Source organism: Rana temporaria, chromosome 2, assembly GCF_905171775.1.
Source record: "Rana temporaria chromosome 2, aRanTem1.1, whole genome shotgun sequence".
NCBI classification, from domain to species: Eukaryota; Metazoa; Chordata; class Amphibia; order Anura; family Ranidae; genus Rana; species Rana temporaria.
Window position 1 is genome coordinate 95,504,917 of NC_053490.1, and position 27,857 is coordinate 95,532,773.

A 27,857-nucleotide genomic window follows, 5' to 3' on the forward strand; every position below is an offset into this window, starting at 1 on the left:
GTCACATTTATACAGTAATTAGTGCATATTTATAGCACTGATCGCAGTATAAATGTGAATGGCGCCAAAAATGTGTCAAAAGTGTCCGATGTGTCCGCCATAACGTCGCAGTCCCAATAAAAATCGCAGATCGCCGCCATTTCTAGAAAAAACAAATAATAAAAAATAATAATTCTGTCCCCTATTTTGTAGGTGCTATAACTTTTGCGCTTATTGCGATATTTTTTTTTGTTTATCAAAATATGTAGAAGAATACGTATCGGCCTAAACTGAGAAAAAAAAAAGTTTTTTTTTTTTTTTTTAAATTGGCATATTTATTATAGCAACAAGTAAAAAATATTGTATTGTTTTTTTCAAAATTGTCGCTCTTTTTGGTTTATAGCGCAAAAAATAAAAACCGCACAGGTGATCAAATACCACCAAAAGAAAGCTCTACTTGTGGGGAAAAAAGGACGACAATTTTGTTTGGGAGTCACGTCGCACGACCGCGCAATTGACAGTTAAAGCGACGCAGTGCCGGAAGCTGAAATTTCACCTGGGCAGGAGGGGGGTATATGTGCCCAGTAAGCAAGTGGTTAAAGGAGTTGTAAAGGAAAATGTTTTTTCACCTTAATGCAATCTATGCATTAAGGTGAAAAAACATCTGATGCTGCCGGCCCCCCCCGAGCCCCCGTTATACTTACCTGACCCCTCGAAAGTCCCACACGGTCCCGATATCCTCTTCGCCGCTCAGCCTGGCCGCTGACTGGCTAGAGCAGATTGATTGAGAGCAGCGCAGCCATGGGCTGGCGCTGCTGTCAATCACATGCAGTGACGCGGCGCGCCGAGGGGCAGGACCGAGTGATACAGTGAGCAGCTATGGCTGCTCGCAGTATCATGGGAGCGCGCCCGCAATTAGTGACCACCATGCGAGCTCTCGCATGACTGTGGTGACTAATTGCGGGGAGGACCAGAGACAGCTGCCGAGGGACCCAAGAAGACATGGATCGGGGGCACTCTGTGCAAAACGAACTGCACAGTGGAGGCAAGTATAACATGTTTGTTATTTAAAGTGGAGGTTCACCCGATTTAGTCACTTTGTCTTAAACAATAGTCCCCACGATGTACATAACGAGTTCGCTATTAAAAAAAATTCTAAAAATGTCCATACCTTGTTTATGCCTCCTCGACCAGGCACTTCTTGGTTCTAGGGTTGTGGGACTGGGCGTGTCGCTTTCACCGCAAAGGATTAGGGGATCTATCACGTGTGTCTCTTCACAATGACGAGAGGAGCGGGGAGTGTCCTGATCGCGGGTCCACTGCGTATGCGCAGATGCTTTTTCTTAGGTCCGTGAATATCCTAGACTGGGGTAGGCGGGCAGGGGCGGATCAAGGTAAAATCAGATACTCGGGTGGGCGGAGGCGGAGCAAGAGTCCCGAGGTCGAGAAAAAATGTAAAAATATAGAGCCGCCCCGCCCCGGTAGGCGGGCAGAGGCGGAATCAACAAAAAATCAACCCAGAGTGAATTATGTGCCACCGTACAATACACAACCTAGTATACTGTATTAAATCATCACTTCCACAGTAAAGTGACAACCCATTATGGTTACAGTGCCACCTCTGGTCTGCCATCATGAGAGTATGTGGGCATTAGACTGTAATGCCATCCCAGAATGATGTATGAACATCCTATAATCTAGATTCCTATTATGCCATAGTAATATCCTTTTTCAGGATAAAGTTATAAAAGTATCATATGATCGGTGGGGGGTTTTCTGCCGATCTCATGATTGAAAATCTTGTATTGATGAGCTATGATGAACTACAAGTCCCAGCATGCCTCTCTATACTCAGGGATTCCTGGTATTTGTAGTTCCTTCAGATTGGTGTCTATTGGTGAACTGTTCCCTCCCTTTTTCAGAATAAAGTTATACAAGTATCATTATATGATCGGTGGGGGGCGGCGTTTCTGCCGATCTCACGAAAATCTTGTATTTATGAACTACAAGTCCCAGCATGTCTCTCTATACTCTTATCAGGGATTCCAGCTACTTGTGCCCATCATACGCAGCCAGTGTGCCCACCATATGCAGCTACTTATGCCCATCATACGCAGCCAGTGTGCCCACTATATGCAGCTACTTGTGCCCATCATACGCAGCCAGTGTGCCCACCATATGCAGCCACTTGTGCTCATCATACGCAGCCAGTGTGCCCACCATATGCAGCCACTTGTGCCCATCATACGCAGCCAGTGTGCCCACCATATGCAGCCACTTGTGCCCATCATACGCAGCCAGTGTGCCCACCATATGCAGCTACTTGTGCCCGTCATACCCAGCCAGTGTGCCCACCATATGCAGCTAATTGTGCCCGTCATACCCAGCCAGTGTGCCCACCATATGCAGCTACTTGTGCCCATCATACGCAGCCATTGTGCCCACTATTTGCAGCCACTTGTGCCCGTCATAAGCAGCAGTTGTGCCCTCCATATGCAGTCACTTGTACCCGTCATACGCGGCACTTCCTTCTTCTTCTGTAGCGGCGGCTGTGGATCCTGTGTCCGCTTGGCTCCTCAGGCTTCCTCCGTCATGTCTCCTTTCCCGCCAAAGCGTTAGGCATCCAATAGGATCGCCTAAAGCTTTGGCCAATCGGGAGACAGGTTTTACTGACCTGCCTGCTGATTGCCAAGAAGGAACTTTAGTGTGAAAATAGCCTCTGGCTCTTATCACGTGCTTCAAAATACACACCCCACCTATTCCCACCATAGTATTTCATGTGTCCGGCATCCTGAAAGGGGCCAGGTACAAGAATAGGGAGGGCGGCAGAGTTGACGGGGGCGGTGCCCATGCATTGTGGGCCCACCATGCAACCATGCAGGGGCCCACCACTGGTCTTTGATCTCTGTCAAGTGCTGGGGTTTGAATCGCCTTCGCTGCTTTTCCTCCAATCGGGCCAAAGAAGCTGAGTGCGAGTTTACCTATAGCCCTCACACTGGAGACTTGTACACCATCATCATGGCATCCCAGGACGGTGGGTATCAGGTCACGGGAGGGCAGAGCGCATGTGTGTCCTGCTTTGGGGTCACTGGTGGCTTAGGGAGAAGGAGAGGGCCCCTGGGTGGACGTGGGAGAAGGAGACGGCACCTGGGTGTTTGGAGGATGAGAGGGCCCCTGGGTGGCCATTTAGTGAAGAAGAGGGCCCCTGGGTGGCCGGGGGAGGAGAGAGAACCTGGGTGGTTGGCAGAGAAGGAGTGGGCCCCTGGCTGTTTGAAGGAGAAGGAGATGGACCCCAGTGTTGGCCAAAATTGGAGGAGCTGATCCTTGGGTGGTTGGAGGAGGAGAGGGTGCTACCCTTCTCCCCTTAGGACAGGGACAGACACCCTTCTCTCCCCAGAGGTAGGGGACACCATTCTCTCCCCCCGGAGGACGAGGACACCATTCTCTCCCCCGGAGGATGAGGAAACCATTCTCTCCCCCCGGAGGACACCATTCTCTCCCCGGAGGACGAGGACACCATTCTCTCCCCCCGGAGGACAGGGACACCATTCTCTACCCCGGAGGACAGGGACACCAGGGCTGGACTGGGACAAAAATATTGCCCTGGACTTCATCCACTTTGACAGGTCTCTCCCATGCGGCCGGCCCCCATGCTCCTCTGTCCCCCTCTCTGCTCCTCTGGTTCTCCCCCTGCTTCTCTGTTCCCCCACATGCTTCTCTATCACCCCCATGCTCCTCGTACCCTCATGCTTCTCTGGTCCCCCCTGTGCTCCACTGATACCCCACCTGCTTCTCTGTTCCCACACATGCTTCTCTGTTCCTCTCCTGCTCCTCTATCCCCCCCCCATGATGCTCTGGTCCCCCAATGCGCCTCTATCCCCCGTCCCTCATGATGCCCTGGTTCCCCGCAGCACTCACCTCCTCTCCCTGTCCAGCCCTGGTGTCCTTGTCCTCCGGGGGGAGAGAATGGTGTCCTCGTCCTCCGGGGGGAGAGAACGGTGTCCTCGTCCTCCGGGGGGAGAGAACGGTGTCCTCGTCCTCCGGGGGGAGAGAATGGTGTCCCCTACCTCTGGGGAGAGAAGGGTGTCTGTCCCCATCCTAAGGGGAGAAGGGTAGCACCCTCTCCTCCTCCAACCACCCAAGGATCAGCTCTTCCAATTTTGGCCAACACTGGGGCCCATCTCCTTCTCCTTCAAACAGCCAGGGGCCCACTCCTTCTCTGCCAACCACCCAGGTTCTCTCTCCTCCCCCGGCCACCCAGGGGCCCTCTACTTCACTAAATGGCCACCCAGGGGCCCTCTCCTCCTCCAAACACCCAGGTGCCCTCTCCTTCTCCCTAAGCCACCAGTGACCCCAAAGCGGGACACACATGCGCTCTGCCCTCCCCTGACCTGATACCCACCGTCCTGGGATGCCATGATGATGGTGTACAAGTCTCCAGTGTGAGGGCTATAGGTAAACTCGCACTCAGCTTCTTTGGCCCAATTGGAGGAAAAGCAGCGGAGGCGATCCAGACCCCAGCACTTGACAGAGATCAAAGACCAGTGGTGGCCCCTGCATGGTGGGCCCACAATGCATGGGCACCGCCCCCGTCACCTCTGTCGCCCTCCCTATTCATGTGCCTGGCCCCTTTCAGGATGCCGGACACATGAAATACTATGGTGGGAATAGGTGGGGTGTGTATTTTGAAGCACGTGATAAGAGCCAGAGGCTATTTTCACACTAAAGTTCCTTCTTGGCAATCAGCAGGCAGGTCAGTAAAACCTGTCTCCCGATTGGCCAAAGCTTTAGGCGATCCTATTGGATGCCTAACGCTTTGGCGGGAAAGGAGACATGACGGAGGAAGCCCGAGGAGCCAAGCAGACACAGGAGCCACAACCGCCGCTACAGAAGAAGGAAGTGCCGCGTATGACGAGCTTTTCTGAAGACGCAAAACGCGTAAGAAGCTATGTGGACAGCGCAAGGGGGAGTGTAATTTTAACCAGTGAGACCACAGGTACAGCAGGAGCCAGGAACGCACCCGTACGATAAGCTGGTCAGCGGCTGTCCAAAAGACTGACACTGCCAAAGACACCAGGTGCTGGTTTTAAAGCACCTCTCTTGTGAGTAGTTGTTTATTATGAATTTTAAATAAATATATTTTTAAACGTATTTCACCATGATGAGCCCCTTGGTTTCTTTTAGGCATTGAAAAACATCCTGAGAGGACTCACCAACTTTAACGGAATAAGTTTTTGAGGCACATTACCAGCTGGGGTCTGGTGAGTTTGCATTTCAGCAGTTGGTGGTGGTAGCACTTATCTTTGTCGGGTGGAAGAAGTGACAGCACCCTGTATGCATGAAATATAGCACCAGGATCTAAACTCAGCAACACTTTCTGTTTGGACTGGAATTTGTGAACTGGCGTTCACCCATAATTGGGGACGTGTTGCAGCATGAACGCACATGAATTGTGAAAAACTAATTTTTGGCACCAACGCACTTTATTATTATTATTATTTGTATATATTAATAATATTATTCATTATTTATATGTTCGCACACTTGGGCATGTATATTCATAATAGTTTATAGACTCACTTATAGCACTTTGGAATATTGTTTCACAAGCACATCATTTGGGGTAGCCATATTTATTTATTCTTTTTTATTTATTTCTGATGGCACAGCATATGCACATAGCATCACGCTAGTACATATGTTCACAAGAGCCGTTTCTAAAGTGACCCCTCACGTACATCACTATACTGGATCTAACACTATATCACTATAGGGGTCAAATAGAAAAAATAGAATTTTTTTGAAAAAATAAATAAAAAAATTATTATATATTGTTTTGATATCACATTAATATACCAGCGCAGTACCAACACCTTTCAAATTGTTTCACCTAAACCTCATAGAAGGTTTATACAGCACTGCAGCAGGTCAATATAGTATTATTTAGAACTTATTTTTGCGCCGGTGACAATCACTTTTCCTATATGGAGGGCACTACTACTGCGTATGACGGGCACAATGGCTGCGTATGATGGGCACAAGTAGCTGCATATGGTGGGCACACTGGCTGCGTATGATGGGCACAAGTGACTGCATATGGTGGGCACACTGGCTGCGTATGATGGGCACACTGGCTGCGTATGATGGGCACAAGTGACTGCATATGGTGGGCACGCTGGCTGGGTATGACAGGCACAAGTAGCTGCATATGGTGGGCACACTGGCTGCGTATGATGGGCACAAGTGACTGCATATGGTGGGCACACTGGCTGCGTATGATGGGCACAAGTGACTGCATATGGTGGGCACACTGGCTGCGTATGATGGGCACAAGTGGCTGCATATGGTGGGCACACTGGCTGCGTATGATGGGCACAAGTAGCTGCATATGGTGGGCACACTGGCTGGGTATGACGGGCACAAGTGGCTGCGTATGATGGGCACAAGTAGCTGCATATGGTGGGCACACTGAATGCGTGTGACGGGCACACGTGGCTACATATAGTGGGCACACTGGCTTTGTATGATGGGCACAAGTAGCTGCATATGGTGGGCACACTGGCTGCGTATGATGGGCAAAGTAGCTGGAATCCCTGATAAGAGTATAGAGAGACATGCTGGGACTTGTAGTTCATCAATACAAGATTTTCAATCGTGAGATCGGCAGAAACGCCGCCCCCCCACCGATCATATAATGATACTTTTATACCTTTATTCTGAAAAAGGTAGGGAACAGTTCACCAATAGACACCAATCTGAAGGAACTACAAATACCAGGAAGCCCTGAGTATAGAGAGACATGCTGGGACTTGTAGTTCATCACAGCTCATCAATACAATATTTTCAATCATGAGATCGGCAGAAAACCCCCCACCGATCATATGATACTTTTATAACTTTATCCTGAAAAAGGATATTACTATGGCATAATAGGAATCTAGATTATAGGATGTTCATACATCATTCTGGAATGGCATTACAGTCTAATGCCCACATACTCTCATGATGGCAGACCAGAGGTGGCACTGTAACCATAATGGGTTGTCACTTTACTGTGGAATTGATGATTTAATACAGTATACTAGGTTGTGTATTGTACGGTGGCACATAATTCACTCTGGGTTGATTTTTTGTTGATTCCCCCTCTGCCCGCCTACGACCTCTGGACTCTTGCTCCCCCTCCGCCCGCCCGAGTATCTGATTTTACCTTAATCTGCCCCTGCCCGCCTACCCCAGTCTAGGATATTCACGGACCTAAGAAAAAGCATCTGCGCATGCGCAGTAGACCCGCGATCAGCTGTGCTCCTGGCAACTATGCAGTATTGATGGCGTGGCTCGCCGTCACACTGCGCATGCGCGGGATAGAGCGGAAGATTAGACAGGAGGGCTTCAGAGTGCCTGCAGTTAAGATGGCAATGTCCATCATGAATTTTTATAAAATATTCTTTTGGGGGAAATCATCCTGCTAGCGGCTGCGATTATGAGACTGGTGAGTACAATTTTCTTTGTACCATCAGCATTACAAAAATGTATTAAAAAAAAAAAAAAAAGTTTTCCCGCGGAACTCCCACTTAAAAAAAAAAAATCCTTTAGTAACCTTTTAACCACTTTAATACAGGGCTTTTATACCCACCTCAATACCGGGCCTATTCTGGCACTTCTCTCCTACATATACAAATCCTCATTCTTTTGCTAGAAAAATATGCAGAACCCCCAAACATTATATATGGTTTTTTTTAGCAGACACCCTAGGCAATAAAACGACAGTCATTGCAACATTATATCTTGCACGGTATTTGCGAAATTATTTTTCAAACGCCTTTTTTTTGGAAAAAAAATTGTTTCATGAATTAAAAAAAATAAAAAAATACAGTAAAGTTAGCCCAATTTTTTTGTACAATATGAAAGATTATGTTACACCGAGTAAATAGATACCCAACATGTCACGCTTTAAAATTGCGCACACTCATAGAATGGCGCCAAACTTTGGTACTTAAAAATCTCCATAGGCAACTCTTTGAAAATTTTTACAGGTTACCAGTTTAGATTTACAGAGGAGATCTAGTGCTAGAATTGTTGCTGGCACTCTAACACACGTGGCGATATCTCACATATGTGGTTTAAACGGTGTTTACATATGTCGGTGGGACTTACATGTGTGTACGCTTCTGCGCGCAAGCTACCAGAGAAAAGGGGTGTTTTTTTTTTTTTAAATACTTATTTACACTTTTTTTTTTTTCAATTTTATTACAAGAAATGTAAACATCCCTTGTAATAGAAAATGTGTGTGACAGGTCCTCTTTATGGAGAGATGCAGGGTCAATAAGACCCTGCATCTCTCCTCCAGGCTGAAAAGCATGAGATCGGTAAAAAAAACAAAAAAAAAACACAGATTTCATGATTAGTGTTGCTTACTAGCCGCAATCGCGGCTTTGTTTACTTACGGGTACCCGGGCGTGACGTCATCACATCGCGCTCGGGCCTCCATCTGGTCAGCAGTCATCTCTATGCTTCCTGCCTGCGCCGGACGATTCTTTCTCGGGGGCCCCCGATGGCACGGGAGAGCCCGGAGAAGCACCGGAGGGGATGTATCCTCCCGCCGCCTATAAGAACGATCAAGCGGAGGAACTGCCGCTATGATCGTTCTTATGTTGCACAGAATCGCCAGCACTAAAAAATATCTGAATGATGCCTCTAGCTGCAGACATCATTCAGATATCCCCCCACAAAGCCCAGGACGTCATATGACGTCCACCCAGGATGGGAGATCACATCTGTGGACGTCAAATGACTATGGGCGGGTATTGAAGTGGTTAAGGCAAGTTTTGGATCCACTCCAAGCTGTAAAAACAGTAGGATCCTGGACACTAAATACGTCCGTGGACGCCACCCCATCTCTTCACACAGAGATGTAGGCCTTCCAGTTGCAATGGTAGATCTTTCTGGAAGAAGACTTCATTGCCGTGCCCTCAACATAGTTGAGATGACCGAGTCGGAAAGACCTCCATTAGTACCTGGCTTTCAATACCCATGCCGTTAAAGCCAGCGACTGTAAAGCAGGATGCAGTATGGGACCTTGAGACAGAAGGTCCTACCGCATTGGCAGCCGCCAGGGCACATCCGCCACCAGGCACACGAGATCGGCGTACCACTGACACCGAGCCCAATCTGGAGCGATTAGAATCATCGGGATCCCCTCGGCCTCCACTCTGCGGAGCAGCCAAGTAACTTCAATGAGGGAAAGGCATAAATTAGCTGATACAGACCCCACGGGGCTACCAACTCATCTGCCCAAGGATCTCTGGACCTGGCCACAAACCTTGACACCTTGCGGTTGAGGCGGGAGGCCAGGAGATCCACATCCGGTGTGCCCCACCTCCTGCAAAGGAGTTGAAACACCTCCGGATGCAATGACAATTCTCCATGATCCAGCATCTGGCGACTCAGGTAGTCTGCCTGCCAGTTTTCTACGCCCGGAATGTAGACGGCCGACAGAGCCAGCACGCTTCTTTCCGCCCACCTTAGGATGTGAGCCACTTCGGACGCTGCAGCCGAGCTCTGTGTTCCCCCCTGATAGTTGACATAAGCCACCGCTGTGGCGTTGTCCGACTGGATCCTGATTGGGCGACCTTGCAACCACCTCCACCACGAGGAGAGGCATAGTCTGATCGCCCGAAGATCCAGGACATTGATCGGCAGACGGGATTCTTCTAGAGTGCAGCAACCCTGGGCCAACTGGACCCCCCCCCCCCAGCCTGTGAGGCTGACGTCTGTCGTAATGACCGTCCACTGGAAAGGAAGAAACAACTTCCCGGACTGAAGAGCCGGGAATCTCAGCCAACAATTCAGAGAGACCCTGACCAGGTGGCTGACCTGAACCTGATGATCCAGAGACAATGGATCTCCTTCTGCAACACTCGAGTGTGGAATTGGGCATACGGTACTGCCTCAAAGAAGGCTACCATTGTTAAGACCTGCAGTGGTTATGGTACTACGACCTTCTTTCCATCCCTCAATCGCCGAGCTTAAGTGATTATCGCTACCATAGGAGGTAGAGGGATAGTGGAGATGAATGCAGTTTCCAGGATGATTATTCCCAATGGTTAGAATATTCCCCCAAACATGAGCCAAGACTTCATGAAGGGTGTACCAGGCAAAGAACAACTTTATTGAGAAGGCAGGCTCTTATATACACCAAAAAGAATACTTGTAGTAAATCGGATGGACAATGACACACTCCACCCACAACATCATACAATGGGTACTAACGAGCCTCCAATACACATTTTTTAAAAGACAGACATCACGTCTCTGAGATAATGTACATGAGTTAATTACTAATCATTTAGGTGACAAAAGATAAGCTCTTCTCACCTGCTACGCAATACACATTTATCATCAATCGAAATTCACACAATACAGTGTCAATTAGAATCACACCATGAAAGGTTCCCGAGAGCCAGACTAAGGTTCATTTACATGACAATAGCAGACAACATTGCCACAGCAAGCATTTATAGTACACCCGCCCTCTCTCTGCCTGGGAAATATTGAGATCAGTTAAGGAATAAACCGATTATCTCCAGGCAGAGAGCACACAATTTTACCAAAAGTTGGAACACCCCTTTCCACACAAGGTATCCCTACCATTACATATCCCCTGATAGCCCCGATCTGGGGGACCAACATATCCAAATTTCACCCAGATTGGTCCAGGGGTTCTTAAAAAAACAAACCAAACCTATGAGAAAATACTGAATAAAGTCTATTTTCTTCACAACCATTAAGCCCAGGACTTGCATGCAAAAAACAGAGAGACAACAATTTGAGGGATGCCAACACTTTCACTGCAGACTGAAGAGTCTGCAATTTCTCCAGGGGTAGAAAGACCCTTGCTTCCGAGGAGTCCATAATCAACCCCAGATAACCGAGGCGATGAGTCGGAACCAGGACCGACTTCTGAATGTTCAACACCCACCCGAATTCTCGGAGGGTCTGGCTGGCTATAGACACATCCTCCTCTAATTCTGAGCCAGAAACTGCTCTCAGAAGATTGTCTAAGTAGCCCACGATGGCAATGCCTCGCTGTCTCAGCAAAGCTAGGATCGGTGTGAGCACCTTGGTGAAAACTCTTGGTGCCGACGCTAGGACAAAAGGAAGGGCCTCAAACTGATAGTGGTCCTTCCCGATCGCAAAGCGCAGAAACCTCTGGTGACTTGCGCAGATTGGGACATGCAAGTATGCGTCCTTGATGTCCAAGGATGCCAGGAAGTCCCCCTGGATGGAGAGCGCAGCAACCACCGAACAAATGGATTCCACGCGGAACTTCCTTACCTTCACAAAGGCATTTATGGCTTTGAGGTCCAGGATCGGACGGACCCCGTCCTTCGGGACTACAAACAGATTTGGATAAAATCCATGAAACCTCTCTTCCTGCGGTACAGGTAAAATTACCCCGCAACTTAGCAAGTCATGCACTGCCCCTTACAGGGCAGCTGATGAGCCGGGAGGAGAGGGAGACTTGAGGGAAAGAATCTGTTTGGGGGATAGGAAATAAACCATCTTGTACCCCGAAGAGACCACCTCGCAGACCCATTGGTCGGAGAGCAGGGAGGTCCACTGAGTCGTGAACCTGCGAAGCCGTCCCCCCACCCATGAGTCGGGCGGGGGCAAGACTTCATGCAGTGGCAGGTTTAGACCCCGGCTTATTCGGCTTACGCACCCAGGGATATTTCTGTCCCCCAAAAGAGCTCGTCGGTATGGGAGGGTTTACCTGCGGGCCCTGACTGACGAAAATACCTAGTCTGTGTGGGGAAAATAAGGACCTAGCTTACGGCGGGCTCCTTCCCCTTGGTGGACTGAGATAGGAGAGTGCTCTTACCCCCAGTGACATCCTTGATAATGTCATCCAGCAAGGAACCAAAAAGCCTCCCACATTTGAAGGGTAAATCTGCCAGGGCTTTTTTAGAAGCTTGGTCAGCAGACCAGCATTTCAACCAAAGGAGGCGGCGCAAAACCACCGTCGAAACAGGAGCCCTGGATATCAAGGGTGCTGCATCCAGTGAAGCATTACAGACATATACAAGGCCCTGAACCAGCTGGTCCGTCAGCCCAATAACCTCATGAGGGAGTTTGTGCTCATCCACAGTCTGGTGCAAAATCTTTGCCCATTCAGTGAGTGTCTGAGACACCAGGGTAGTGGCCACAATAGGAAGCAAGGCAGACCCCAGCATGTTAAACATGGAACGGGTCAGTGATTCGGACCTCCTATCAGTCTGATCCTTAAAGGCAGAGGTCCCTTCTATAGGGAGAGTGGTCACTTTATTTAACCAGGCAACCAGAGAGTCCACTACCGGAGGAGAAGCCCACTTTAAGAGGCTCTCCTCAAAGGGGTACTGAACCGCCAGGCGGTGAGGGACTATAAAGGACTTATGCGGCTTTTCCAATTCTGCATCAATGAATTTGTCAAAGAATGGCACATAAGGAAAAACCTTCACAGAGCGGTCTGATTTGTGTGATCAAAAAAAGACAGAGCCCTCAGCGGAAGCCTCAGCAGCACTATCCAGCTTAAGGGAGTCCCTTACAGCATTGATAAGCGCACTGACAAGTACCCTGTCATGTACCGACCCAAGTGAGGGGTCTTCCTCACAAGGAAGGTCCTGGTCCACATCTTCAGACAAAACAGAACCAGGGACCTAAGCCGCAGCCAGGTCCTGGTCTGAGTCAGAGCATTCCACAGGGGATAGCAGGGGAGGGGCGCTTTTTACCACACTTTATGCCTGCACGCCGCTTCCACCCTGGCAACAAATGTTTCCAGGGCTGCCGACAAAGTGTCCTTGGTGTCAACGTTGTATTTCTTGGGGAAGGGGTTAATTAGGGTGGGCTGTAGGTGGATGGTAATGGGACAAGGATTAGAATAGTCCAAAACAGGACTGAGTGTAAATGCGATAAAGGAGTAATATGGGTTGGAGAATTTGGTTCTGTTTTGGTAAAATGCAATTAAGGTAAAATAAAAATGTTCATGAGTTAAGTATGTAGATCTGTTAGATAAGATATTGCACCTGAAAAGTTGTATTTTTGAATATTCTGTTTAAAAAAAAAAAAACACAACAACATAAATAAAGAATTGAAAAAAAAAAAAAAAAAAAAAAAAAAAAGTGTCCATGGGAACTGCAGGTGCAGGAGCACAAACTGCCACCTCTGGCATGTTTGGGGAAGAAGAACCAGATACTGACTCCATTACAGACAGCACACAGGACCCTATTCAGACTTGAATAAAAATATAAAAATACAAAAAAAACACCCTCCTGCTGCACCGACCGGGGGGATACCCAGGGGACTCACCACCACAGGAGGAGACTTTAGAGCACCACTGCCCGCCCTCAGTACACAGCGTGTGTGAGAGGAAGAAAAACCGTGAGGTAAAGCTGTGAGTAATTGTGAGGAGACCTGTGCTGCGCGCCATAGGAACCAGCACTAGAGGCCAAAATCTCTTCCAAGAAGGCCGCCGGATTGCCTCAGAGCAGGACACAGCCAAAGTAAAATGGCCAACCGCAATAGTAAGCTGTGCCATAGCGTGGCCACAACAAAATGGCCGACAATGGTAGATTACAATAGAAACAGGAAACCACCTGAAAATAGCGCCGGCAAAACGCTGCAATTAAGAAGAGAAAACCAATTAAGTGGCAAAAAGCGCTCTTAAAAAAAAAAAAAAAAAAACCCCAGCAAGATAAGCACAGACCAGATGCACCACAATTCCCTGGTGAGGTGACCCCCCCCCCCCCCCCCATCACAGCAGCAATAGTAATGCAGTAGAGGGAAAAGGAGCAGGGAAGGGAGGATAGGAGGACCCCCGAACCCCAGGAATGCTCAGCCGTACCAACCTGCCTAAGCGGGAGGGACTGTACTTATACGTTCACGTGAGGACACACTGACGCATTCCTGACAGGCATACAGCCGCGTTGGAGGTAGCTGTCAGCCAGGTCCACTGTGAGTGAGACAACACCATCTGTCAAGACTTCAGAAGGCTGTGTCCGTACATGGACGATAAGAGAAAACGGCTAGACACAAGCACAAACAAAAAAGGACACTTTGCAAACACCCACAGTTAGCCCAAAACTCCCCCATATGGTCACTGCATACAGGTGTTGAGCCTTTAGCTAGCTTGACTGATTGTTACAATTATTGGGACACCCTACAATATAATAATAATAATGAAGTGGTTTCACTTACCCATCCAGGCGCAGGGCCACTTAGAAACAGGACCCAATTTTCACCCTTCACGGTGGGTTCCAGTCACACAGGACCTTCAAGGACTGGGTACCCTTTCAGTTTTAGGGTCCACTCCCTTGGATATGTATAGCACTCTGCAGGAAATGCCTTAGCGCTGTAGTGTCCAGGATTTTTTTACTCCGAGTCCAGTGTCCAGAGGCAGCTTACAGGCAAAAACTTGCATGATTAAGAGTCTTCTTTTGCGAGGCTCGGGTACCATCTATTTAGGCATACAAGCCTGTATTATAATGGATCTGATAGGTCAATCCATTAAATAATTTTAAGAACTGGTTGTGGGAATAGAGACCTGGAGCTCAGAGAGCTCTAACAAACTGTGCCATTCACCTTGTAGACACTGGTAAAAAACTGATGTGCTTCCCATATGGGAGGGGTTATACAGGGAAGGGCACTTCCTATCTAAAGATCTTTGATCTACCAGTGTCGTTCACCTGATGAAGTATAACCCAGCAGGTAATGATTAGCCTGACTGTGTCCCATGATGTATGAAAATGTTATGTATTTTTTTCCTTTACAATATTTAATTTGTACATACTGTTATCAGTGCAGTACAGCATTGCATTATAATATGACTGGTGTGACAGGGATACTTTTTTTTTTACTTACTTTTATCATAGTAGTTCAGTGTCACTAAAGTAACAATGTAGGAAATGTTCTCTTACTTTCAATAATAGTGGTAAACTGGACAAATAGAGGGTATGAATCCCATTAACGGGGGCACAGCTACAACAACTGACAGGTGTTCTTATCCCTCTTCACACTTTTTTTCCCCTGTTTTTTTAACAAAAGTTTTGCCCTTAGTTATACTTTACGACTTCAATACCAGCCACTTCACCCCCTTCTTGCCAAAACCAATTGTCAGCGCTGTCACTTTTTAAATGACAATTGCGCGGTCATGCAACACTGAACCCAAACTGCATTTTTATAATTTTGTTCCCACAAATAGAGCTTTCTTTTGGTGCCATTTGATCACCTTTGTGGTTTTTATTTTTTTTCTAGACGACCACAAATGTTAAAATTTGTTTTTCTTTGTTTGTCATAAAATGTTCTAAATAAGTTTTGTCCTTCACTGATGGGCAATGATGAGGTGGCATTGATGGGCACTAACAGGCTGCACTGATGGGTACTTTTGGGGGGCACTGATAGATGGCACTGATGAGCATCACTGATAAACAGGCAATGGCAGGCATAAGTCATTGGCATCATTTGTGGGCACAGATTGGCATCCCTGGTGGTCCTGGGGTGGGCAGCACTGATAATCAGCGCAAATCCCCTCCTGCCCCCCCCCCCCCCCTCAAGTAGAGCAGATATTGGCTACACAGTTCTTCCGGTTTACACTGTGATTGGACACAGCTGATCAGGTGGTAAAGAGCCTCCGTCAGAGACTTTTACAGAGATCGTGTTGCGGTCAGTCAGACTGACACGCCGGCTCTTATCCTGAAAGACATCACATGACGTCCAGTCAGGATAACAGAACCACCGCTTGGCCATCAATTTGCTATAGGCCGGGCAGGAAGTGGTAATGTTTTTTGTACAGCAATACAAACATAAGTAGTGCATCAATATAAACACAAAGTTATTGAAACATACTGTATATCCATTAAGGTACACTCCAGGCACAGAGAACCATATATCTTCAGGTTTTCGTCTAATGTTCTCAAATTGGTCACATTAGTCTGCTGATCCATTCCAAAATCATAGAAAAACACCTAAAAATAAAAACAATATTAAATTTCAATAATGTCTGCTGGTAAACATTACCCAGTACTTCATTGTAAAATTATGTTACCCACGCATAAATGTCTGGTACAACACTAGTGGTAAAAACAATATTAAGTCCATATGCAATAACCCACCTTTGAGTCTCTCTCACTTATTGTGGTTGTAAACTTACACACCACTTTTACCTACAGGTAAGCTTATAAGGCTTAACTACTGGAAGCATCTTCTAAACCTTTAAAGTTTAGAAGATATTTAGCATATACGCTGATGTCATCAGTGCATGCGCACTGAAAAAAGGTCACAATCTGGCCCCAGACAGAAGAGGGGCGAAGATGGATGCTTCCTGCAGCAGGGACAGCACGGGCTTCCTTTGTAGGCAAGTGCCACATAATGGGCTAGTATGTGATGCATACTAAGCCCATTATGCTTTTAATTTGCAGGGTTTGCAGCAAACCAAAGAGGAAGTAAAACCCATCAGAGTTTACTTCCTCTTTAACACTCATTTCTCCTTCATGTTTATGCATTTAAAGGAGTGGTAAAGGCAAAGAGTTTTGTTTATCTTAATGCTTCTTATGCATTAAGATAAAAAAAAAAAAAACCTGTAGCGTTTTTTTAAACGATCTTACAATCACTTTAGGTCCAAGGTTCCCTTTAGGCATTGCACTCTTTCAGCAGCTGCAAATGGTCCCAGTAGGGGTTGAAATTGCATCAGTAAAAACCATGGTGCAATAAAAATCTGCTATTGTGCTGGTGATCCTACTACACATGACTGTATGTAAGCATTCAACAGCACAATGCAACAAAACACACGTGAATTTGAATAAATGGAAAGTACAGTGCCACCAAATGCAGCATTACTACAGTTTCTGGTTACCTGCAGAAGCCATCTAGCTCTCCAGCTGTGCTTTTACCAAGCATCAACACTATCAATAATACATATGTATACTGTATATATATCACAGTGGGGATCGAAAGTTTGGGCACCCCAGGGAAAAAATTGTATTAATGTGAATAACGAAGCCAAGGAAAGATGGAAAAATCTCCAAAAGGCATCAAATTACAGATTAGACATTCTTATAATATGTCAAAAAATGTTAGATTGTATTTCCATCATTTACACTTTCAAAATTACAGAAAACAAAAAAATGGCATCAGCAAAAGTTTGGGCACCCTGCAGAATTTATAGCATGCACTGCCCCCTTTGCAAAGCTGAGACCTGCCAGTGTCATGGATTGTTCTCAATCATCGTCTGGGTAGACCAGGTGATGTCAATCTCAAAGGTTTTAAATGCCCAGACTCATCTGACCTTGCCCCAACAATCAGCACCATGGGTTCTTCTAAGCAGTTGTCTAGAAAACTGAAACTGAAAATAGTTGACGCTCACAAAGCTGGAGAAGGCTATAAGAAGATAGCAAAGCGTTTTCAGATGTCAATATCCTCTGTTCGGAAATGTAATTAAGAAATGGCAGTCATCAGGAACAGTGGAAGTTAAAGCAAGATCTGGAAGACCAAGAAAAATATCAGACAGATCAGCTCGCAGGATTGTGAGAAAAGCAATTTAAAACCCACATTTGACTGCACGATCCCTCAAGAAAGATCTGGCAGACACTGGAGTTATGGTACACTATTCCACTATAAAGAGATACTTGTACAAATATGGTCTTCATGGAAGAGTCATCAGAAGAATACCCCTTCTACGTCCTCACCACAAAAATCAGCATTTGAACTTTGCAAATGAACATATAGACAAGCCTGATGCATTTTGGAAACAAGTTCTGTTGACCAATGAGGTTAAAATATTACTTTTTGGCCGGAATGAGCAAAGGTACGTTTGGAGAAGAAAGGGCACAGAATTTAATGAAAATAACCTCTGTATAACTGTTAAGCATGGGGGTGGATCAATCATGCTTTGGGGTTGTATTGCAGCCAGTGGCACAGGGAACATTTCATGAGTAGAAGGAAAAAAGGATTCAATAAAGCATATTTTGGATGGTAACTTGATGCCATCTGTGAAAAAGCTTTAGTTAAAGTGAGTAAGAAACTTATATAGCGCAGCACATGCAAAATGAATCGCCTCTGGGCGCTGAATCGATTCCATGTGTAGAGCCCCTTTGACCTCATAAGAGATGGGTTTTAATCTCTCTCCTGAAGGCCAAGTGGTTCACCTCCAATCGGATGGTGGTTGGTAGATCTTTCCACAGACGAGGTCTTTGGACTGCAAATCTTCGATCTCCTTTGGACTTGTATCTGGCTTTGGGTATCTGGCATAGATTTTGATTGGTGTATCGCAGAACGCGATTGGGGTTGTGAGCTTTTATTTTTTTGCATAGATATTGGGGGGTGTTTCCTTGAATACATTTATGCATTAGGCAGAGTGCCTTAAAAGTGATTCTGTCTTTTACTGGCAACCAATGAAGGGATCTCAGAGAAGGTGAGATTGATTCCCAGTCACGAGTCGAGCGATCGTATTTTGAACGACTTGCAGCCGAGTGATTTGGAATTTGGGAAGTCCGAGATAGAGGGCATTCGCATAGTCAAGTCTGGAATTAATAATTGTTCCCACCACGACTGGAATGTCCTCTTTCGGGATAAAGGGAGTGAGTCTGCGTAGTAGGCGCAGCAGATGGTGCGATCCGCTGACTACTGACCCTATTTGTGCATCCATTGTCATGTTGGAGTCGAAAATGACTCCAAGACTTTTGACTTTGGTGCTAGGGGTGATCACTGTACCCAGAGATGAGTACCAAAGAGAGGATGGCTTCTACAAATGGATAATGATCCTAAACGCACCTCAAAATCCAAGAGGGATTACATCAAGAGGCGTAAACTGAAGGTTTTGCCACGGCCTTCACAATCTCCTGACCTCAACATAATTTAAAATCTATGGACAGACCTTAAAAGAGCAGTGTGTGACAGACAGCCCAGAAATCTCAAAGAACTGGAAGACTTTTGTAAGGAAGAATGGGCAAAGATACCTCAAACAAGAATTGAAAGACTATTGGCTAGCTACAAAAAGCGTTTACAAGCTGTGAAACTTGCCAAAGGGGGCAGTACAAGATATTAACTCTGCAGGGTGCACAAACTTTTGCAGACGCCATTTTTTTGTTTTCTGTAATTTTGAACGTGTAAATGATGGAAATAAAATCAAACTTTTTATTTTACATATTATAAGAATGTATATTCTGTAATTTGATGCCTTTTGGAGATTTTTCCATCTTTCCTTGGCTTCGTTATGCACATTAATACAAATTTTTACCTGGGGTGCCCAAACTTTTGATCCCCACTGTATATCTATCTATCTATCATATATATATATATATATATATATATATATATATATATATATATATATATATAAAAAGCACTGATTATTGTTCACTACATATGAGTGCAATGCTTGTATCTTGCTTATATTAATTTAAAAGGTTTAACTGTACTATGGTCTGTACTTCCTTTTAGTTTTCTTTGTCTGTTCAGTTAATCTTTCTCAGAGGAGTTTTTGGAAGCCGTTATATCATTAATATTGGTGCACTGATTGTATAGACTCCATACACAACCAGACAGGACAAGCTGTGGTACCTGTATTATTATACAGGATTTATACAACACCAACAGTTTGCACACTAGTAGTGGGCTTACGCAGTATATCCCCATATGTTTGCATATATTTGCAGAATATGTTCAGGTGTTTTAAATAGCCTTGCAAGGTTTAAAATTTTATTTTTGTATGTGTGCACTGTAATCTGATTTTCTCTCTTTCCATACACAGCCAGACTGGACTTGTGGGACCGTTATTATTATTATACAGGTTTTATATAGCACCAACAGTTTGTGCAGCGCTTTACAACATGAGGGCAGTGAATTGAATTGTAACTGTACTGTCTTTATTAGGGAGTTTTTTATCAACATTTCCAATGCCCAAAAATTCCTATAATGTGTGCAGCATACCAAAACATAAGAAACAATCAAAACAAAATCATTTTTGACCATGGGCGTACCTCTAATTTGACACCATTCTGGGACACTTCATTTTTTTAGCAAGCATTGCAGCAAACACAAGAACAGAGGGTAGTTCGGCCTATGTCTTGTACTGTACTCCAAGGAAAGTCATGCTGTGACGTGAGCAACCAGGCTAAATAGAACAGTGCCAACGAGCCCAACAAAAGAAACAAGTGTAAAGACCCAACTTAGTGGGCACCGGAAAATAGGATTTTTGTACTCACTGTAAAATCCCTTTCTCTGAGTTCATGGACGGACACAGCAGCAATCTTGACAGTAGAGTATTAGCCTTCTGTTAGGAGAGGACTATGCAGAAAAAGATGTTAAAGTGAAAAACACACCTCAAAACTGTACAGTACCGCCCAGGGGGCGGTCCCTCTAGGTACAACCCCTTTATCTGCATGCAGCAGTTCGTCAAAAAGCAGTACACACAGAAAAGGAGGGGTGGGTGCTGTGTCCATCCATGAACTCAGAGAAAATGACTTTATGGCGAGTACAACAATACTATTTTCTCTTTCGTTCATGGAAGGACACAGCAGCAATCTAGACAGTAGGGACATCCCCAAGCAGTGTCAAAAAACGAGGGGTGGGAACAGCATTAAAAACAACTTCACCCCAAACAACCAGAGCTCCTCAAAAGAGGAAATGCAACATTTAAACAGCTGCCTGCAAAACCTTGCGGCCAAACGAAGCATCCGAAGATGCACTCACATCAACCTTGTAAAACTTTGAGAAAGTGTAAACAGACGACCAGGTCGCCACCTTACACACCTGTGAGACAGATGCTTAATGTCGGAAAACCCAGGAGGCACCAATTGCCCTGGTCGAATGTGTGCCGTGACAGGAAAGGGAGGCTCCTATCCCTTAAAGGGGTTGTAAAGGATTTTTTTTTCCCGAAATAGCTTCCTTTACCTTAGTGCAGTCCTCTTTCACTTACCTCATCCTTCCAATTTGCTTTTAAATGTCCTTATTTCTTCTGAGAAATCCTCACTTCCTGTTCTTCTGTCTGTACCTCCACACCGTAATGCGAGGCTTTCTCCCTGGTGTGGAGAAAGCCTCTTGAGGGGGGAGGGGGTGAGCAGGCAAGTCAGGACACACTCTACTGTGCAGATAGAGAAAGGAGCTGTGTGTTAGTGGGCGTCCTGACTCTCCTGCTCGCCCCCTCAAGAGGCTTTCTCCACACCAGGAAGTAAGCCTTGCATTACAGTGTTGAGTTACAGACAGAACAGCAGGAAGTGAGGATTTCTCAGAAGAAATAAAGCTATTTAAAAGCAAAATCGAAGGATGAGGTAAGTGAAGGAGGACTGCACCAAGATAAAGGAAGCTATTTAGGGAAAAATAAATTTCCCTTTACAACCCCTTTAAGGGAATAGGCCTGGATGACGGTCTGCCTGATCCACGTAGAAATGGTGGCCGACAAGACCGCCGGGCCCTTCTGTGGACCAGACACCGGTACAAACAGTGAGTCAGATCTCCGGAATGGAGCCGTAGCAGACAGCTACACCCGTAGGGCACGTACCAAGTCCAAAGTATGTGGTGCAACCTCCTTGGGATGCGACGGTCGAGGACACAAGAATGTCCTCGTTTAGGTGAAAAGCCAAAACTACCTTAGGAAGGAAAGAGGGCTGCGGATGCAATACCGCTTTATCCTTATGGAGGACCAAGAAAGGTGACTTGCAAGACAAGAGAAGAAACCTTTCTGTCTGATGTAATGGCAACTAGAAAAGCAACTTTCTGAGAAAGCGTTGAGAGGAATCTCCCTGATATTCTCAAAGGGAGGTTCCTGAAGCACCGAGAGCACCAGACTCAAGTTACACGGAGGAAGCAGTGGTCCAATTGGGGGAAAATTACGTGTCAGATCCCATGTACAAACGTACTAACTAGAGAGTGAGCCGCCAGGGGACATTGGAAGAAGACAGACAAGGCTGAAATCTGCCCATTAATAGTGCTCAAGGCAAGTTTCTAATTTACTCCGCACTGTAAGAACAGCAGGATCCGAGAAACCGAATAGTCCCGTGGGGGCCAAGACATTTGTTCACACAGAGATGTATGCCTTCCAGGTGCGATGGTAGATCTTCCGGGAAGAATATTTCCGAGCCCTCAACATGATGGAGATAACCAAATCCGACAGACCACGGTCCCCTAGTACCTGGCTTTCAATAGCCATGCTGTTAAAGCCAGCGACTGTAAAGCAGGATGAAGTATGGGACCTTGAGACAAAAGGTCTTCCCGCATTGGCAGACGGGAAAAGGGACTAATCCAGCCCATAATGGACTAGGATAAGCACCAATATTTTAACTATGTATATACTAAAAAGTTCTTTTCAGAGAACTCCATGAACAAAATAAAATGAAAATAAAAATGAATAAGAAAGACTCCAAAAATTCATTAAAAATAAGAAAATCAGATTGCTAATAAAAGAATCGGCTCCATAGTTATACGGCAAAAAATGTATACAAAATAGAAGCACCAGCAACGGATATTAAATTGCAGTGTTACCCCTATTGGGAAAAAAAATAGATATTTCTCTGCAGCTACAGATAAGCACTATCATTGAAAAGTGTAAATGTGTATAATAATTATTAATATAAAGGACCTGGGAAAATCAAAGCGAGTGTGAACTTCACCACATCCATAGTGATCATGTGACAATAATATTGTTTTATTACACGAAATGTGAACATAGAAATAGAGAGCTTACAAGTCTATAATAAAAAGACCGTAAAGTATTTCCATATGATGAAAAAATGGGAATAAAAATTATTATGTATTAGTGAATAAACTAAGACCCCTTCCTAAAAAAAGGGGAGTGCACAAATGTGTTTTGGGATGCCCCAAAAAAACAAAAAAATACCCATTAATGAAAAACTAGAAAAAAAAAAAAAAAAAAAAACAAATTCAATTCAAAAACCAGTAATCTTAATGTGGTTTAGTGCAAACAACTTAGAAAGGTAAAAGATGAAAAAGGGGGGAGCTCCCATCCTTGTGTGACAAAACCAGACTTTTACAATCATTATCAAAGTCAGATCAAGCATTATTTATAAACGCATTGACGTCAGTGTGAATGTTTAGGCCATATGGTGTACAAGACTTTAACCGGTGGATCCAGGCCATTTCCAGCTTGGATATCTCTCTTACCAGAGCGCTAGCCCTCCAATTTGGCCTAAATTTGTCAATGCCCAAGAATAACATATTAGACAGATCTCGATTGTGTTTTAAGAGATAATGCTTATACTCTGAATGATTTTTGAACCCTGTAATGATATTGGTAATGTGCTCATTCAGGCGAACCTGGAGGGGTCGCTTAGTCCGGCCCACATACTGCAGGCCACAAGGGCATCTGACTTAGATAATGATTTTTAAAAACGTGATTACGCTATGGTCCGGTTTCTTTCAATTACATTTATGACCCACGGACCGATCGCATGATACGGATCTGAGTCTCCATGTTCTGATGACAACCGTACTGTGGCTTTGAAATACCCTGGGTTCATTCGCTGTTGGATTATCATACATTGCTGTTTTTATCTGCAATCTGGTAAACTGCTTTCCATGTGGTGGTGGTTTCCATGGATGTCAAGTGCACCTGAGTGTTGTTCGTCCTGATTCCTACTATCTAAGACATCCATTCAATATTCAACATTTGGACTTTGTTCACACTGTCATATTTATACCGGCCTTGCTTGCTGAGTATATTTATTAGTTGCCACAGTTTTTCTTCCTTTTTCCCATTTGTATTTGTGTTTGTACCACATAATTGCAGCCTTCTGGTTTTTACACCTGTTGATAAATTTTATTTGGTTAGCGCAGTTTTTTTTCTTGTATTATAAATTAGCCGATACTGACCCCATGGAGCCATCAACACGGCTGACGCGTCTGCCTAGGGATCCCTGGACCTGGCCACAAACCTTGACACCTTGCAATTGAGTCGAGAGGCCAGGAGATCCACATTTGGTGTGCCCCATTTCCGATAAAGGAGTTGAAAAACCTCAGAGTGTAACGTCCATTCCCCTTGGTCCAGCATCTGGCGACTCAGATAGTCCGCATGCCAGTTTTCTACACCTGGAATGTAAACAGCCGATAGAGCAGGTACGCTCCTTTCGGCCCATCTTTTAGGATTTGAGCGACCCCGACGCTGCGGCCGAGCTCCTTGTTCCTCCCCGATGGTTGACATAAGCCATCGCCGTGGTGTTGTCTGACTGGATTCTGAACGGACGCCCCTGAAGTCTCTACGACCACTTGGAGAGGCACAGTCTGATCGCTCGAAGTTCGAGGACATTAATTGGTAAGAGAGTCTTCTGGAGTCAAGCGGCCCTGGGCCAACTGAACCCCCCCCCCGCCCAACCGGTTAGGCTGGCGTCCGCCGTGATCACAGTCCAGTGGATAGGAAGGAAAGACTTCCCGGACTGAAGTGCCGGGGATGTCAGCCACCAAGTTAGAGAGGCAGAGACAATGGGGATTTGTTTCTATTTGGACAGAATCTCCCTCTGCAGCACCCGAGTATGGTGCTGCCTCGAAGGAGGGACGCTGAGCTCCCAAAAAGACACACCACTCCCACAGAGAGCTGAGCCCGACACCTCTACAGCCCCCAACTGGGATACGGAGACCCTTACAGGTACTGCCCGCCGACGCAGCAGGCCCCGCCATGGGGAGGAGGAAAGAGGGGGGACAGAGAGGGGTGGGAACAGCATAAAATTAAACTTCACCCCAAAACAATAAAGAGCTCCTCAACTGATGAGTTGCAACTCTAAACAGCCACCTGCAAAACTTTGCGGCCGAAAGAAGCATCCGAAGATGCACTTACATCAACCTTGTAGATTTTAGTGAAAGTGTGAACGGACGACCAGGTCGCCGCCTTACACACCTGGGAAATAGACGCTTGATGTCGGAAAGCCCAAGAGGCACCTATTTCCCTGGTTGAATGCGCCCCGTGACAGGAATGGGGGGCGCCCGACCCTTTATGGCGTAGGCCTGAATCACTATCTGTCGGATCCACCTTGAGATGGTGGCTGACGAGACCGCTAGGCCCTTCTTGGGACCAGCCACCAAAACAAACAAACAGTCAGTCTGACCTCCGGAACGGAGCAATAGCAGATAAGTATACTCTCAGAGCTCGGACAACGTCCAAGGAATGTAACACCGCCTTTCTAGGGTGCGACGAATGAGGACACAAGCATGGAAGTACAATGACTTCATTGAGATGGAAGGCCGAGACGACCTTAGGTAGAAAAAGCTGCGGGCGCAGCACCACCTTATCCTTGTGGAAGATCAGATAAGGAGCCTTGCATGACAAGGCTGCCAGCTCAGAAACTTGCCTAACGACGTAACAGCCACCCGAGTATGGTGCTGCCTCGAAGGAGGGACGCTGAGCTCCCAAAAAGACACACCACTCCCACAGAGAGCTGAGCCCGACACCTCTACAGCCCCCAACTGGGATACGGAGACCCTTACAGGTACTGCCCGCCGACGCAGCAGGCCCCGCCATGGGGAGGAGGAAAGAGGGGGGACAGAGAGGGGTGGGAACAGCATAAAATTAAACTTCACCCCAAAACAATAAAGAGCTCCTCAACTGATGAGTTGCAACTCTAAACAGCCACCTGCAAAACTTTGCGGCCGAAAGAAGCATCCGAAGATGCACTTACATCAACCTTGTAGATTTTAGTGAAAGTGTGAACGGACGACCAGGTCGCCGCCTTACACACCTGGGAAATAGACGCTTGATGTCGGAAAGCCCAAGAGGCACCTATTTCCCTGGTTGAATGCGCCCCGTGACAGGAATGGGGGGCGCCCGACCCTTTATGGCGTAGGCCTGAATCACTATCTGTCGGATCCACCTTGAGATGGTGGCTGACGAGACCGCTAGGCCCTTCTTGGGACCAGCCACCAAAACAAACAAACAGTCAGTCTGACCTCCGGAACGGAGCAATAGCAGATAAGTATACTCTCAGAGCTCGGACAACGTCCAAGGAATGTAACACCGCCTTTCTAGGGTGCGACGAATGAGGACACAAGCATGGAAGTACAATGACTTCATTGAGATGGAAGGCCGAGACGACCTTAGGTAGAAAAAGCTGCGGGCGCAGCACCACCTTATCCTTGTGGAAGATCAGATAAGGAGCCTTGCATGACAAGGCTGCCAGCTCAGAAACTTGCCTAACGACGTAACAGCCACCAAAAACACCACATTCTGAGCAACCGTCAACAAGGGAATCTCCCTAATCTCTTCGAACGGTGGTTTCACTGAGAGAACCAGATTCAAGTCCCACTGAGGTAGCGGAGGGCGGACTGAAGGGGCTACATGCCGAACCCCCTGTAAAAAAGCTCATCAAAAGAGAGTGAGTCGCCAGGGGTCGCTGAAACCAAAAACAGAAAAACAGCCAGGGCAGAAATCTGCCCCTTAATCGTACTTAACGCAAGCCTTTGGTCCACTCCACGCTGTAAGAACAGCAGGACTTTGAACACCAAATAAGTCAGTGGATTCCACTTCATTTCTTCGCAAAGGGCTAAGTAAGCTTTCCAGGTGCGATGGTAAAGCCTCATGGAGGATAACTTCCTAGCCTTCCTCATTGTAGGAATGACAGAATCCGATAGGCCCCGGTCTCTTAGTACCTGGATTTCAATAGCCATGCCGTTAAAGCCAGCGACTGTAAAGCAGGATGCAGTATGGGACCTTGTGACAACAGGTCCTCTCTCAACGGTAGACGCCAAGGGACATCTGCTACTAGATGCAATAGATCGGCGTACCAAGGACGCAGAGGCCAATCCGGAGCAATTAGGATCACTGGAATCCCATCTGCCTCTACTCTAAGCCGGTACTGACTCCACAGCGCCACCAACGCATCTGTCGCGTCCGCCCATGGGTCTCTTGACCTGGCCACAAACCTCAATACCTCCCGATTGAGTCGAGACGCCAGGAGATCTACGTCTGGCCCATCTTGGAATGTATATGGCCAACAGGGCCGGTATGCTCCTTTCTGCCCACCTTAGGATGTGAGCGACTTATGACGCTGCAACCGAGCTTTGTGTTCCTCCTTGATGGTTGACATATGCCACCGCCTTGGCATTGTCTGACTGGATCCTGACTGGACACCCTTGTAGCCTCTGAGACCATGTGGAGAGGTACAGCCTGACTGCCCGAAGTTCCAGAACATTGATTGGCAAATGGGAATCCTCTGGAGATCAGCGACCCTGGGTCAACTGAACCCCCCAGACTCCCCCACCGGTAGGGCTGGCGTCTGTCATGATGACTATCCAGTGAAAGGGAAGGAACGACTTCCCGGACATTTGTGCCGGTGAGGTCAGCCACCAACAAGGGAGGCCCTGACCAAGTGGCTCACCCTGATTAGATAATCCAGGGATGATGGGTGCTTGTCCCATCTGGACAAAATTTCCTTCTGTAGCACTCGAGAGTGAGATTGCGCATATGGTACCGCCTCGAAGGAGGCCACCATGAGGCCCGGGAATTGCATACAAAAGTGGAGTGACGACCCTTCTGGCATGTCAACTACCGCACCGCAGCCCGAAGGGTCTGCAACTTTTCCACATGGAAGAAAACCTTTGCCTCTGAGTCCAGAATCAATCCCAGATATACTAGGTCGTTGAGGCTGTACCATTACTGACTTCTGAATGTTCAGTAGCCACCCAAAGTGTCTGAGGGTCTGACATAATATAGACACGCTCACCTCCAATTCTGAGGCAGCACTCAGAAGCAGGTCGTCCATGTAGCCCACGATAGCGATGCCACGTTGTCTTAGTAGGGGGAAAATTGGGGCAAGCACCTAGGTGAACACCCTTGGTGCCGATGCCCGGCCAAAGGGGGAGCTCAATTGATAGTGGTCTTCCCCGACTGCAAAGCGCAGACGTCTCTG

At 46.6% G+C, this 27,857-nt stretch overlaps 1 protein-coding gene across 1 annotated transcript in view; it reads right to left on the minus strand.

The window, feature by feature from the left end:
• RNF17 (ring finger protein 17) overlaps positions 1–27,857 on the minus strand; it is a 720,374-nt gene that overhangs the window by 237,219 nt on the left and 455,298 nt on the right. The window contains exon 24 of the mRNA XM_040339329.1: positions 15,859–15,977. Within this exon, the coding sequence (XP_040195263.1) occupies positions 15,859–15,977 (119 nt within the window). The remainder of the gene's footprint in view (positions 1–15,858; positions 15,978–27,857) is intronic.